Genomic DNA, 16211 nt, shown 5'->3' with positions numbered 1-16211 from the left:
TTAAAGGGCAGCCAGCCCTGCTGGCTTATTTAAATATTTAGAGAAATATACACCAAAATTAAATAAATTTCTTTTGCCCCTTTCCCATCCCCCCAATAACAATGATAACGATTTGCCCTTTCCCCCCCAAAACACTTAACTTTTACATCTGACCTTCCCTTCTCCACAACCTGCACAAAGTTCAAGGTTCATCCCTTCCCACCATTCCCCGCACCCATTACATTTTTTTAACCCCATCCACCACCCCTCCCCCCGCACTGACAAACTGACCTCCTCCCCCCTCTCCATCAGTGTCGCACCTCGTTTCCCCAGAAAGGGATCTGAAGGCACGGGAGTGCCGGCTGCTGCGCCGAAGATCGCCGCGGGCCCTCAAGATCCAAGGTAAGTGTATGTAAATTAATTTTGATTCGAATATTCAAATTGCGGTCCCATTGCCCAGCGGCGGAAGGCCACCACAAAACCTCACCGCCGCCGGGAGGATTGGGCTAGGCCCTGCTAGCGTCAAGGTCTGTAGTGGGCCTCATCCGGAGCCATCTTCAGGCCACCTCCCACCACAGATCATGACGTCAAGGGCTTCTTGAAATCCAGCCCAATGTGTGGAAGGACAAAATTTACAACTGTACCAATGGGTATTTTCCATAATTTAAAGAGGCATAGCAGGAAAATTCCACTGTTACACTTTACTTAGGTCTTTTGTGGGGGGGGGGGGGGGGGGGGTGGGTGTAAAAACACGCAAGTTGCTGCTGTGTTAATATTTCACATAACCAGCATTATGGAGGGGGACAGATGATGATTATGCAGCAGAGGACTTGGGTCAGAGTCTGGATTAGCTGAAGCTTATGAAGAATGGATACCAGCAAGGAGAGCACTTGAGAATTTGACTGGTGGGTTGATAACGGATTCAGCAGCAGAAGGCCTAAGGCATAAGTGAGAAACGTTCCTTTGGCAAAAGACAGCAGAGATGAACTGGATATATAGTTAACGGCTTAGCTCTGGATAAAAAGGGTGCAGAGATTGCGCATTGTTGGATTCAGCCTAGGTAGTAAACAAGTGGGATACGCAAAGGCAGCCAACAAAGTAGCAACATAACCTTTCACTAGGTGAAGCCCTTGAAGTTTGCAAAGTGAGTTTTCTGTGCTTGCAATTGTTTTGAACAGAATTATTCCAACATTTTCCACTGAATAGAAATTCTTCTGCAAAACTCTGCTGTAGTGCCCTATCCCTGAAATATTGTTACGACTGAGGCGGAAGGTGTGCACTGTCTTTTCTAGTTCTACTTCTCCACAGTCACAACATATATTTAAATGTTTACCCAGTTACTAATATGGTCAATCATATACTCTATCCCAGAATAAAATACACCAACCAGATTTCTTTAATAAATAACAAAATTATCAGTTTAGTATAAAACAAGACTAATCCAGTAACGAAGCAAAGCATTAACACAGATTGAAATATGAAAGTTCCCTCTTAACTACCTCACACACACACTCACTGAAAAAAATAAAGAAATTCACTCTGCAGAGATCTTTTATAAAAAAAGAATACTTAGGCCAAATACTTGCTAATTCTTGAAGAAAGAAGAGATATGGAAGGATGTCAATTGTCCCTTTTGGTTTGGTGTCCGGATATACGGAGACGGGTCACTGGGATCTTTTCCAAAACAGTTCGTTCTGGAGATGTCAAGAAATAGTCTGGTAGGCTTTCCAGGAGAAATGTGGCATCAGGGGCTTCAGTTATCACACTCTAGATTTGCAGGGTTTTTTCAAAGAGGTAGAGAAAGAAGAGCTGACGCACTGGATTTCTCCAGGTCTCTTAGGTGTAGGAAAGATGAGCTGGGGGTTTCTTTTTTGGCAGGCTGACCTCCAAATGCTTTTCAACACTGTCGCACCCCAACTAGAAAGTCAAAACAATATCCCAAAAGCGACCTCCTGACCATCACAAATATTGACATGTCACTTCTCTTGTAAACATCTTCTCCAAGTCACCAAGGTTTCTGTTGTTTATTGAGCTTAAAGCATGTGATTTCCAGTAAAGGTTGCTTTCAAACAAGACCTCTCAGAGAACTTTCAACAAAAAACAAAGTTCAGCATCTATGAAATCTTCCAAAATGAATCCATCCACACTTTAAATAGGAGTCCACAAAAAATATTTAACAAGAAATGGAAGTACCTTCATAACAATATCCACAGCATTCCAGGGATTGTAGATATGAAACATTAAATGAAGAACACAGAAATGAAAAGCTAAAAAGAGTTCATTATTTTCATTTCTTTCTAGTCAACTCTTACTTTTTCTTTTAATAGCTTACATATTATAACATGCACAGTACAATGTTAAAACTCCTCTAACCTTACCTGGTTCCTCTGGAAACAAAAATTGCATGCCCATAGTTTTGCTCTGTAGTCCACTTGACTGTTTTTAAATAAAAAGACAAAAATCAACATTTTATTTTAATTACTTTTGGAAAACAACTTTATGTTTTCATTATGTTAACATATATTAATCATTTTATTTGTTTTGAACATTCCTAAAATGGGTAATGTTACCTCTTGTCACTTCAGTTCCCCATGTACATACAAAACTCACTGGGACGGGTGAAACTTGTGAATGTAATCATGTATTCTCCTAATCTGCCACTTGTGCTTAATGTTATAATTTAAAATAAAAGGAATGTTGAACATATTTTGTCTTTCCTTTGCCATCCCAAGTCCAGTCTGATCAGTCATTGCATGCTTTCAACGGATAACTGAATTTTCATTCCTACTTCTAAGACAGAGCCTGGTCTCCACTCAACATCTCAGCTGAGATTTTGGACTCGGAGGAATGACACACTGACTTTGTGTGGCATCCCTGTCACCACATGCTATGTTGGTGCTCTATTGAGATGTACCAGTCCACTATTTTGAATGGTAAGACTCACTTGTCCTCATTGTGAATGAGATTTATGGAGTAAAAACAAGAAATGCTGGAAATACTCAGCAGGTCTGGTAGCATCGGTGGAGAGAGAAGCAGAGTTAACTTTTCAGGTCAGTGACCCTTCTTCAGAACTCTCCACAGATGCTGCCAGACCTGCTGAGTACTTCCATAGCATTTCTCGTTTTTATTTCCGATTTCCAGCATCCACAGTATTTTGCTTTTATTTTTGAGATTTATGGAGAGTTGATTTCTAGTCTGCATTCTTTCTACCTGATGCATTTACAGCTAGCACAAGAACAGCCGATATCATAATACTCCAAAATCATCTTCAAATTTGAATAGTGGCAGGCATCACACCAAGTCTACTATATTGGCACTATATCAATGAAGCAGGAACATACTGGGTCATTATCGCTATAGGTACGTAGCTACCCCATAGTCCCAGAATAAGGGGTGGCCATTTAATACTGAGATGAGGAGGAATTTCTAGACTCAGAGGGTGGTGAATCTTTGGAATTCTCTATCCCAGAGTTCTGTGGAAGCTCAATCATTAAGCATTTTCAAGACAGAATTCGACAGATATCCGGATACTAATGACATCAAGCGATATGTGGATAGCGCGGGAAAGTGCCATTGAGGTAGGTGATCAGCCATGATCTAAGTGAATGGTACAGCTGGCTCAACGGGCTGAATGGCCCACTCCTGTTCCTATGTTCCATGTAAAAACTGCATTATCAGGAGTAAAAGAGTGATTTAATCTTTATTAAAATCTCCATAAAAACATACAAAGTATGCTATACTCACTATTTCAAAGCAAAGCTTTCCATGAATTAAAAATTTTTCAAGAGCAGTTAAAATATTTTCAGCTGTTTTTACTCAATGTATATAATGTTGAGACAGTACCACATCTTGTTCAAGTAAGAATACACATTTGTAAAAATATTCTTGGTTCATCCATTACAGTTTTCTTGACTGAAAAATCAGGGAAATTGACAAGAGTTACTGCAGCTGGCAATGCAAGGAAGCTGAATATAATCAATTCTGGTTGCTTCAAGGACATTAGCACTGTGAGTGGCCATCCTTTCATTCAGTTTCAAATAAGACAGCACCTCAATCACACTAACACTCACTCTTGAAATGTAGAACAAATGATGGATAGACTATCAACAGCCTCTAATGTGAAAATGAAAACCTCTAGTGTAAATTGAGACTCCCCAAAGATTAGTCTAAAGATCTATGAAGAAAAGATGAGATTCATGCACTAGTCATCAAATTCAACACATGTACAAAAAGGGAAATTACCACATATTCCTGTGCTATTAACCAAAATTAAATCCATGTTGGAAAACGCTGCAAGGTGCACTGTGATGTGAATTTTGTGGCAATAGTGTTAATTAACAAACTGGCCCAAGACAACACTGTAGGCACAAGAACCTTGCAATAAATAAGCTTACAAATTCAGGAGCTAAAAACAAACTTGTAAATGTAATAAGATCAGATGAAATGGATAAACTGGCCAAAAGGGAGTAATCTAACCAAAAGGAGTTCAGATGTCTACAATAAAACATTGAAAACAAAGCTTTTTCATGGCTCTTAACTGTCATCGCAAACCTAAGATCATATTACTGCCTTGTAACCATTTCAGGTACCTGGGGCTACTGCGTACTTTTAAAATTATTAAATTGTATTATATAGTCTTGTTCGTTGTTGGGACTGTTTTCTTCCAGTAATGGCTGGCAGTGCAATCAGTGTTGACATGCGATGAGGTTCACGCTGAAACATTACCGATTCTAACTTCATTGCCATAGGTTTATTGAGGAAGGAAAATAGGTATAAATGTATAAATAATAAAACGGATTTTAAAATTAATCAGTTTGTGTCTTTTAAAACAAGTATACCAATAGTGAGATTCCAGATACAGTACCACAGCGGATTAAGAACAGCCCTGCAGGTGGCCCTGCTGCACAGCACAGGTTCATACTGTATTGGTGGCAGATCTGGGCGCTCTTTTAAAGGAGTTAAGAGACAAGCCAAAGGAACCACCATGCGCGTAGCCTCGAGTCGACTTGACGGCCACACATTCCAGCTGAACCGAACACCATCACGCTCTTCATTCTGTTGAATGAATTCCTGATACGTTGCCATGACCACTGGGGAGTTCTGTAATAAAAAAAGGAAGATGACACTCTATTAAATTCAAGAACAGTGAGTTGCTCTGAACGCCTCACATATACACTGCAAATATGAAGTTAGCATAATTCAAGTCTGATATATTAAAAAGTACCACCCTCTTATGTAGGTTTCCTGGAGAGGAGATTTTTATTAAAATGAAGTATATATAGACATGGTCACACCCCTCTTTCCCGTTTCCATGCCTTCCCATTTTCTTGAAGTGACTTAACAACAGGGTCATGCTGCTTTATATCTTTCTCCATGTACACATACAATATTAGCCCAGAGTCGAATACACATCAATTTTCTGACAATATGCTCTTCACATATACAACATTGTTGTTCATTATATTTAACAATAGATACTATGAAACGATTAAATTCCACAATATATACTAAGCTAAATTATTCAAGACACCTGATTAGACAGCATAACATTAACTGCATTTGTAGAAGCAGTGTCTTGCTGCCCTAGAATTGAAAAGTGAAATCAATCCACACAATCCAAATGTGTGGGATTGGCTCGGCTCAATCCCAACATTGTACAATTCTGCAGTTCAGGAGTCCATCATCTGGACAGCAAGCAAATAGCACTGTATTACTTGATATTAAACATAACACTGTGAATGTCAGTTACCCAAATCATTGAAAATACTAAAGTTTACAAAGCATTCAACACAGTTCAGATAACACAGAGTATCCTAAGTATATTAAACAGAAATATATAAAAGTATAAAGAATGCAGTCATTTCATACTCTTTTTTTTGACCTGACACCAGGAATTCACAACCAACCACCAACCTGAACATTTCCCTAAACAAACAGCAATTAACTTCAAGCTGAGTTTAGTTCTCACAACATTAAACACAATTCCATCTTAGTAGGATAATGCATTGTGTGTCAGCCATTACATTGCTCCTGTAAACAACTCCATGAAAATTTCCCAGTGTGCCTTAAATAGAACTAAGTAGCTAATTTGGTTTTATAACAAACATTTTGAGCGTCTCCTTTAGCCAGTGCCTTTGCAGAATGGCTCCATTACCCCGTGCCTTTTTGATATAAGAAAAGGAAGAACAGCTCCCATGTCAAACACAGAAATTGTGGTATACCGGCATCTGCCAAGTAGTGCACTGCAAGACAACTGGATTCCTTTCATAAAAATTGCAATTGTTCAATTTGGTTTGACTAACATTTTAATGTCCTTGCCCTCTTTAGGCATGTTGCTCCACTCCGGGGCTTGCACGCTTGAATAAGTTGTAGAAGTACAGCATGCCATCTCAGAATGCAGGAAAGGAAATATGCTATAGAAAAGCACCACTGGTGCGCCGGAAAGGTATAGTAAAGACCCTGGTCTGGACTATTCAACTTCTCTTAAAGCAAAAGTTAGTTTGATGTAGTAATATGTTAGAATGCAGCTTGCTCCAGGAATCAAGGCTACACAGAAGGCTTTGCCATTATATGAACTGAATGAGTATTATAGACTCTGAAAACCAAAATTGATGAGGCACCCCAGAGTGCATCAAACACCCTTGACCAAAGAGAATTGTACACGTACGCACACTGCACAGTGCGGTGAGGGGAAAGGAGAGGGAAAAAGAGGAGTTGAAATCAGAGGTAGGGGTGCAGAAAGAGAAGAAAAATGCTACATGTAAAGGCAAAATAATCTAATCACCAGACCTAGAACAATTCTTTTTTAAAAAAGGAAAAATTTTTCACCAAATACAAGAATGAAATACAATCCGTAACTGGCTATCATATGAGCAAATAAAAATTCTGATGAGATTAGTCTGGATCTCATTTCAGAATTTAGATATGTATTAAAAGATTGTTGTTATTTTACCAGCTAGAAATTGATAAGGCCATAAAGATTGCAAATAAAGTGCTGGGTTTCATTTCTAGATGAGTAGAATAAAAAAAGCAGGGATGAAATGTTAAATCTATATTGAACCTTGATTAGATCACACGTGAGTACTGTGTGCAGTTCAGGTCTCCATATTACAAAAGATATTGATGCATTGGAGAAAGTGCAGACTAGATTTATAAGAATGTTACCAGAATTGAGAGGACTATCAAGAAAGATTGAGCAGACTGGGCCTATTTTCTCTGAAAAAGAGACTATGAGGAGACCTAATAAAGTTCTTCAAAGATGGAATGGACGTGAAGAAACTGTTTCAACTTGTGGGGGTGTCCAAAAAAGGGGGGCATATATATAGGATAACTACTAATAGATCAAATGAAGAATTTAGAAAGAATTTCTTGACACAGAGACTAGTAACAATGTGGAACTCTATCACATGGAGTGGTTGAAGCAGATGGCATTGGTGCATTTAAGGACAGGCTTGATGCATACATGAAGGAGAAGGGAAGATTGGGCTATGGGGACAGACTGAGAAGAGGTAATTAAGGCTCATGTTGAATACAAACACAGTTGAGCTGAATGGCCTGTTTGTGTGTGGCAGATTCTATGTAATTACTTGTTTGGGTGCCCTTGTTGCCTACACAGAAAAAGACCTCCAAGTTATCATGGGCCATTTCCCAGATCATAGAATGAAGTAGCATAGGAGACCATTTAGCCCATCATGCCTGTGCTGGCTCTTGGAAGGAGCTACTAATTAGTCCCACTCCCTAGCTCTTTCCCCACAGGCCTGTAAAGTTTTTTCCTTAAAATAATTATCCAATTGTTTTTTGAACATTACTAACAAATCTGCTTCCACCACCCTTTCAGGCATTGCGTTTATGATCACAATAACTCACTATGTAAATAAAAACTTTTTTTTGCCAATCACTGTAAATCCATGTCCTGTGGGTACTGGCTCTTCTGCCACTGGAAATAGATTCTCTTTATTTATTGTATCAAAACTATTCATGATTTTGAACACCTCTATCAAATCTCCTCTTAATGTTCTCTGCTCCAAGGAGAACAACCCCAGCTTCTCCAGTCTCTCCACGTAACTGAAGTTCCTCAATCCTGGTACCATTCCAGTAAATCTATTTTTTTTTTTAGAGATACAGCTCTGAAACAGGCCCTTCGGCCCATTGAGTCTGTGCCGACCATCAACCACCCATTTATACTAATCCTACACTAATTCCATATCCCTACCACATCCCCACCTGTCCCTATATTTCCCTACCACCTACCTATACTACGGGCAATTGCTAATGGCCAATTTACCTATCAACCTGCAAGTCTTTGGCATGTGGGAGGAAACCCACGCAGACACAGGGAGAACTTGCAAACTCCGCACAGACAGTACCCAGAATTGAACCCGGGTCACTGGAGCTTTGAGGCTGTGGTGCTAACCACTGCGCCACTGTGCCCACCACCCCCATTCTGCACCTTCTCTAAGGCCTGACATCCTTCTCAAGGTGTGGTTCCCAGAATCACATGCAATACTCCAGCTGAGGCCTAACCAGTATTTTCTAAACATTTAGCATTCCTTGCTTGCGTTTTGGCTTCATTGATAGAGCAATAAAGCCAATGATCCCATATGCTCTTTTTACAGCCTTCTGCCACCTTCAAAGATTTGTCGCTCTGTTCCTGCACCCACTTTAAAATTGTACCATTTAGTTCATATTGTCTATCATTCTTCCTACCAAAATTAACTTTTTTACACTTCCCTGCATTAAATGTCATCAATCATTTACCTGCCCATATCAACAGTCTGTCTATGCCTTCCTGAAGTCTATTACTATCCACTTCAATGTTTACTACATTTGAGTTTCATACCATCTGAAAACTTTGAAATTATGCCCCATGTATCCAAGTCCAGGTCATTTATATCAAAAAAAGCAGTGGTCCTTATATGAACTTTTGGGGAACACTACTGTATTTTCCCTCCAGTCTGAAAACAACCATTCACCATTACTCTTAGCTTTCTGTTCCTTTGCCAATTTTGAATCCATGCTGCCGTTGTCCCTTTAATCCCATGGGCTTTAAATTTTGTGAACAAGTCTATTATGTGGTACTTTGCCAAACACCTTTTGAAAGTTCATATACACAACACCAACTGCACTACCCTCAGCAACTCTAAGATGTTTTAAGAAATAAGTCAGATTTATTTATACACCACCCTGCACCTGGAAACCTTGTGTGCCACCCAATATCACCATTGAAAGATGCACCTCGTCTGCAGTAGATAGGTTCACTTAACTAGGAAGCATCATGACACATGATGCACTCCTAAATGATGAGAGGAACCAGACTGTTTAAAGCCAATAGTGCTTTGGAAAGGTTAAGAAAGAGGTTATGGAACAACAGAAGCATTAAACAGGCAACTAAACCTTAAGGTCAACAAGCAATAGTTATAACATCCTGACTATATGTGCGTGATAGCTGCACCACTTAGAGTTACCATATCAGAAAACTCAACCACCTCCATCAAGGTTGCCTCAGAACAGTCACGAAAATTCTCCAGTGGAACAAGATGCGAGACACTGTCATCAAAAAAGCAAATATGCGAAGGCCAGAGTCAATGAGAGTAAAGGCACAACTAAGGTGGACTGGTCACTTAATCTGAATGCCTGTTACTAAACTACCCAAGAAGGTATACTATGCTGAGCAGAAGCTTGGTGCTCTCATGGTGGTCCGTTCAAAACATATAATAATTATCTACAGGCCAGTGCTAAAAATAAAAAAGGCAAAAAGTGTCATCTCAACTGATTCATGGTGCTTGCAACAGGGAAAAGTGGTAAAAAGTGATTCACAATGACATAACAAAGCTGGAAGCATGTCGTATCTGATTAGTCCAAGAAGAGAGCCCAAATGAAACCAAGAAAATATTAAGCCTCGGGTCAATCTGACTTCTAGTGTGCTGTGTTGAGAAACATTCCTAGCATAATATGGACAGTCATATGAGAACCCACAGTTGTCTTCTTAAACCCCTCTCAGCTTTCTCCTCAACCCTCACTTCCAACTCTAAAGGGGGTGCAAGAGCAGAGGGACCTGGGAGTACATGTGCATAAGTCATTGAAGGTGGCAGGACAGGTTGAGAGAGTAGTTAATAAAGCATACAGTATCCTAGGGTTTATTAATAATGAACTATATAAGACATCAGTTTGGCCTCAGCTGGAGTATTGTGTCCAGTTCTGGGCGCCGCACTTTACGAAAGCTGTAAGGGCACTGGAGAGATTACAGAAAAGATTCACGAGAATGGTTCCAGGGATGAGGAACTTCAGTTATGGAGATAAATTGCAGAAGTTGGGACTGTTTTTCAGGGGATGGCTGAGAGGAGATTTGATAGAGGTATTAAAATTCATGAGGGGTCTGGACAGAGTGAATAGGGAAAAACTGTTCCCACTTGTGAAAGGATCAAGAACCAGAGGGCACAGTTTTAAAGTATTTGGCAAAAGCAAAATGAGAATGAACTTTTTCACGCAGCGAGTGGTTAAGGTCCGGAATGCACTGCCTGAGAGCGTGGTGGAGGCAGGGTCAAAGCATTCAAAAGGGAATTAGACTGTAATCTGAAAAGGAAGAATGTGCAGAGTTATGGGGAGAAGGCGGGGGAATGGTATTAGGCGAAATGCTCACTAGGAGAGCCAGTGCAGACATGATAGGCTGAATGGCCTCCATCTGCACTGTAACAATTCTGTGAAGAGGAGCGAGGAGCTCAAGGACTTCTTTGTCAGTAAGACTGAGATCATTCATTCAGCTGCCTCTGCCACTTCCCTCCCTTCCCCTAAGATCCTGCCCACCCTAACTTAAACTCTCCTTTCGTCTCTCATGCCCTCTCCAAATTAATCTTGTCCATGAGACCCACAACCTGATCCCTAAGCTCTATAACCACCAAACTGATGGCCACCCAACTTCCCGTTCTGGTACCCATGTTAGCTGATATTGTTGATGGATCCGTCTTCTCAGGCCCTGTCCCACCACCACCAACACCACCCCCCCCTCCTTTCAAATCTACCATCATCATCCCACCTCCTCAAGGAATCTATCGATGACCCCTCTATCCTTGCAACTTCCTGCCTCATCTCCGACCTCCCCTTCCGCTCTAAAGTCCTTAACATGATGTCACCTCCCAAAAGCATGCCATCTATCTGCATCTCCTCGATTGAAACCCTCCACTCAGGTTTCTGCCCCTGTCACAACACTGAAATGGCCCTTATCAAAGTCAAAAATAACATCCTATGTGACTGTGAAGGTAGTAAAGTATCCCTCATCCTTCTCGAACTGTCTGCAGCCTTTTATACAGTTGACCACATAATCCTCCCCAATACCTCTCCCCTGTTATCTAGTTGGGTGGGACTGCCTTGGCCTGGTCCCATTCCTAGTTATCAAGTCATAACCAGAGAATCATCTGCAATAGCTTTCACTTCCTGCTCTGTTACCTCTGGGGTCCCCCAAGGATCTGTCCTTGGGCCTCTCCTATTTCTTGTCTACATGCTCTCCATCATGACATCATCCAAAATCACATCAGGTTCCACATACGCTGAGGACATCCAGGGCTACATCAGCACTAGGTGCCACTACATTATGAAGCCATTAACTTCGGTTCCTTCTATAACCTCTGGTCCCTAGCCATCACTCTCCCTTAGCCACTGTCTTAGGTTGAACCAGAGCATTAGCAACTGTGGCATTCTATGTGACCCTGAGCTTTCGACCCCTTATCTTCTTCATCACAAAGACCACCTACATCCACCTCCATAACAACAGCTGTCTCCATCCCAGCTCATTTTCTGCTGAATCTTCCCCCATGTCTTTGTTACCTCTAGACTCAACTATGTCTAGACTAGATTCTTCTGGCTGGCTTCCCACCTTGCACCTTCCATACATCTGAGCTCATCCATAAACTCTGCTGGTCACATCCAAATTTGCACCAAGTCCTGTTCATCCATCACCCCGATCTACATCTGACAACATCTTGATTTTTAAAATTTCCATCCTTGTTTTCAAATCCCTCCATGGTCTCACCCCTTCCTATCTCTAACCTCCTCCAGCCCTACAACCTTCAGAACTTGCAATTCCTCCAATTCTGGCCTTTCATTCATCCCTCGTCAAGATTTAGGGACATCGCCTCGTGGTTGGAGGTGAACTTGCAGTGGAAGGGGTGAATCCAGTTGTTTTGATTCACATATGAACCAATTACATAGGTAGAACTAGGAATGAAGTTCTCAGAGAGTTTGAGCCCAAATTAAAATTAAAACATTTCCACAAGGCAGACAGAATGGAAAAGGAAGAGTAGTAGCCATGATAGCAAAGGATGACATAAGGACATTAGTGAGAAAGGACCATGGCTGAGAAGATCAGGAAGTAGAATCAGTATGGGTGGAGATCAGGAAATACAAGGGTCAGAAAATGCTGGTGGGAGTAGTTCATAGGCTCCCTAAGAATAGTTATACCACTGGACAGAGAATTAAGCAAGAAATAATTGGACTTGTAATAAAGGCAATGCAATATTTGTGGGGGACTTTAATTTTCATATCGACTGGACAAATCAAATTGGCAAAGGTAGTCTGGAAGGTGAGTTTCTAGAATGCTTTTGTGACAGTTTCCTGGAACAATATATTGAACAAAAATACAGTCCAATAAAAAACATAAACTCAGCAAGAAAGATCCATACGTGGCTCACTAGGGAAGTTAAAGATAGCACTAGATTAAAAGGAGAGCCTTATAATGTTGCAAAGAATAGTAGCAAGCCTGAGGATTGGGAGTGTTTTAGAAACCAGTGAAGGGCATCCAAAAAGTTGACAAAAAGGGAAGAAAACAGAATGTGAGCCAAGAATATAAAAACAGATTGTAAGAGCTTTTACATGTATATAAAAAGGAGGGTAACTAAACGTTGGTCCCTTAAATGCAGAGACAGGAGAAATCATAGGTAATGAGATGTTGAACAGACATTTTGTGTCTGTCTTCACAGTAGAAGACACAAATTATATACCAAAAATAGAGGATAACCAAGGGGCTAGTAAGAGTGAGAAACATAAGGTAATTAACATTAGCAGTATTGAAGAAACTTAAAAGGACTAAAAGCCGATAAATCCCCAGGACCTGATGGCCTACATCCAAGATTTCTAAAAGAGGTAGCTGCAGAGATAGTGGATGCACTGCATATGATTTTCCACAACTGCCTAGATTCTAGAATGGTCCCAGCAGACTGGAAGTTAGCAAATGTAACTCTATTATTCAAGAAAGGAGGGAGAGAGAAAACAGAGAACTCCAAGCCAGTTAGCCTAACATCAGTCATCGGGAAAATCTTGAAATCTATGAATAAGGAAGTCTCAACAATGCACTTAGAAAATCATAGCATTATAAGACAAAGTCAACACGCTTTTACGAAAGAGAAATTGTGTTTGACAAATTTATTAAGAGTTTTATTGAGGATGTAACTAGAAGGGTACATAAATGGGAACCAGTAAATGTAGTATACTTGGATTTCCAAAAGGCATTCGATAAGATGCCACACAAAAGGTTAATACACAAGATAGGGGCCTATGGAGTTGGGGATAATGGATGGAGATTGGTTAATGGACAGGAAGCAGACAGTAGGGATAAACTGGGCATTTTCAAGTTAGCAGGCTGTAACAATTGGAGAGCCACAAAGGATCAGTGCTGGGGCCTCTGCTATTTATAATCTACATTAATTATTTAGATGAAGAGAACAAGAGTAATGTATCTAAGTTTGCTGACGATACAAAATTAGATGGGAATGTAAGCTGTGAGGAAGATACAAAGAGGCTGCAAAGGGATATAGACAGGTTAAGTGAGTTGGCAACAAGGTGGCAGATGGAGTATAGTGTGGGGAAGTATGAGGTTATTCACTTTGGTCATAATAGAAAAGCAGAATATTTTTTAAAAGATGTTGAACTTTAAATGTTGATGTTCAGAGACTTGAGTATATTCACAAGAAACACAAAGTTAGCATGCAGGTACAGCAAGCAATTAGGAAGGCAAATGGTGTGTTGACCTTTATCATAAGGTGGTTGGAGTGCAAGAATAAGGATGTCTTGCTACGATTGTACAGGGATTTGGTGAGACCAAACCTGGAGTACTGTGTGCAGTTTTGGTCTCCCTATCTAAGGAAGGATATACTTGCCTTGGAAGCAGTACAGCAAACATTCACTAGATTGGTTCCGAAATGAGAGTTGTCCTATGACGAATGGCTGATTAAATTGGGCCTATACTCTCTGGAGTTTAGAAGAATGAGGTCATCTCATTGAAACATACATGATTCTGAAGGAGCTTGACAGGGTAGACACTGAGATGTTGTTTCCCCCATCTGTGGAATCTAGAACACGGGGCACAGTCTCAGGATAAAGGCCGATCATTTAGGACTGAAAGATGAGGAGAAATTACCTCAAAATGGTTGTGAATCTTTGGGATTGTCTACTCCAGAGAGTTGTCAATGCTCTATCATTGAGTATATTCATGAGTGAGATCAATAGATTTTTGATCTCTCAGGGAATCAAGGGATATGGAGAGTGGGCAGGAAAGTGGAGTTGAGGCAGATCATCAGTCATGATCATATTGGATAGCTGAACAGACCCAAGCGACCAAATGGTATACTTTATGTTATTTTCTTTGCTCAATCATTTGTAGCCGTACCTTCAGTCATCTGGGTCCTAAACTCTGAAATTCCATTCCTAAACCACTCCAACTCTCTCTCTTTATTTTATTTATTTAGAGATACAGCACTGAAACAGGCTCTTCAGCCCACCGAGTCTGTGCCGACCAACAACCACCCATTTATACTAATCCTACACTAATCCCATATTCCCTATCACATCCCCACCATTCTCCTACAACCTACCTAGGGGCAATTTACAATGGCCAATTTGCCTATCAACCTGCAAGTCTTTGGCTGTGGGAGGAAACCAGAGCACCCGGCGGAAACCCACGCGGTCACAGGGAGAACTTGCAAACTCCGCACAAGCAGTACCCAGAACTGAACCCGGGTCGCTGGAGCTGTGAGGCTGCGGTGCTAACCACTGCGCCGCCCCTCTTCTTTGAGGCACTCCTCAAACATACTTTTTCAATCAACTCCTTTCCTAATATCTCATTAGGTTCAGTGGCTAATTTTGTATAATACCCCTGTGTAGCACCTCAGGACATTTTACTATTTTAAAGGCACTATATAAATGCAAGTTGCTGTTAATTAGAGTTGACTTTTCACTATGAATCAATAACGATGCACAAAGCAGCATCATGATTAGTAATGTGAGGACAAGAAATGGAACATGATGAATTTTGCATGGATAGCGATCAGAAAGCAGATAAGCTAATACTTATGAGGTGCATCATCCAGTTTACTACTTTCATAAGAATGTCCAAATAGGAAATAAACAATAAGCAAGGCGGCCAATCTTCTGCCATAGATCAATCCCAGCCCTTCCCGTCTTTTCACCATAACTCTCAACCGGTATCAATCCAACTGCTTAATAAAAGGTGCCAATGGATCCAAATCAATCACACCCACCACCAGTCCACATCAGACTGAGATCGTCTGTGACCAACCGCCCAGTGATTTACACACCGTCCATGACCAGAGCTCTGAGCCGCGGAGACTGCTGAGGGTCAATCACACAGGCCGCACAGTTCAACCATTCGCTGCTTCGGCCGGAGGTCAGGCGGATCGGGGGAAAGGCCGTACCCCTACTGGACCGCGAGGAGTTGAGGCTTGAGGTGAACGGTTCACATACCTGCAAAGTCCCGGTTCCGGCACCGACTCTCACAGCAGGATCTGGCTCTCGAGCCCCTTCCTGACGTCACTGACAGGAAGTACAGCTCAGCACCCGCCAGGCAGCGCCACGTCACTGATGGCCTGGGAGCGTCTGCAAGTATCGAAACAGCAGGGAGCGTCTCTAACAGGAGAAAGCCTCAAGGGTTCATTACTGAGTTCTCCCATCATCAATATCCTGGGAGATATTGCCTAGAAACTCAACTAGAACAGCCACATAAATGCCGTGGCTACCAGGGCAGGTCAGAAGCTGGGTGTTCTGTGACAAGTGGCTCACCTCATGACTTCTCAAAGCCTCCCCACAAGTCAGGAGGATGCTGGAATATTCTTTACTTCCCTCGATGGGTGCAACTGCAAAAGCACTCAAGCAGCTCAAAATCATCCAGGACAAAGCAGTCTTGATTGGCACCCCATCCACCACCTTTAACATTCACTCTCTCCACC

The 16211-nt window shown here is 41.3% G+C and overlaps 1 protein-coding gene across 6 annotated transcripts in view; it reads right to left on the bottom strand.

The window, feature by feature from the left end:
* LOC137376390 (protein transport protein Sec23B) overlaps positions 1-15836 on the bottom strand; it is a 53780-nt gene extending 37944 nt beyond the window's left edge. Inside the window, exons 1-3 of one of the 6 annotated variants that reach the window (XM_068044849.1) lie at positions 15730-15836; positions 4844-5079; positions 2358-2415 (exon numbers count right to left, since the gene is read on the bottom strand). In XM_068044849.1, coding sequence (XP_067900950.1) covers positions 2358-2415; positions 4844-5064 — 279 coding nt within the window. In that variant the 5' untranslated portion in view covers positions 5065-5079; positions 15730-15836. Of the gene's footprint in view, positions 1-2357; positions 2416-4843; positions 5080-15506; positions 15710-15729 lie in introns of those variants that run through there. The other 5 variants (XM_068044852.1, XM_068044850.1, XM_068044851.1 and 2 more) reach the window with 5 other exon arrangements.
* Positions 15837-16211: the final 375 nt, after the last annotated feature.

This window comes from Heterodontus francisci, chromosome 13 (genome assembly GCF_036365525.1).
Source record: "Heterodontus francisci isolate sHetFra1 chromosome 13, sHetFra1.hap1, whole genome shotgun sequence".
Taxonomy (NCBI): domain Eukaryota; kingdom Metazoa; phylum Chordata; class Chondrichthyes; order Heterodontiformes; family Heterodontidae; genus Heterodontus; species Heterodontus francisci.
The sequence above is the reverse complement of the archived record's forward strand: the minus strand, read 5'-3'. Positions and strand labels throughout refer to the sequence as shown.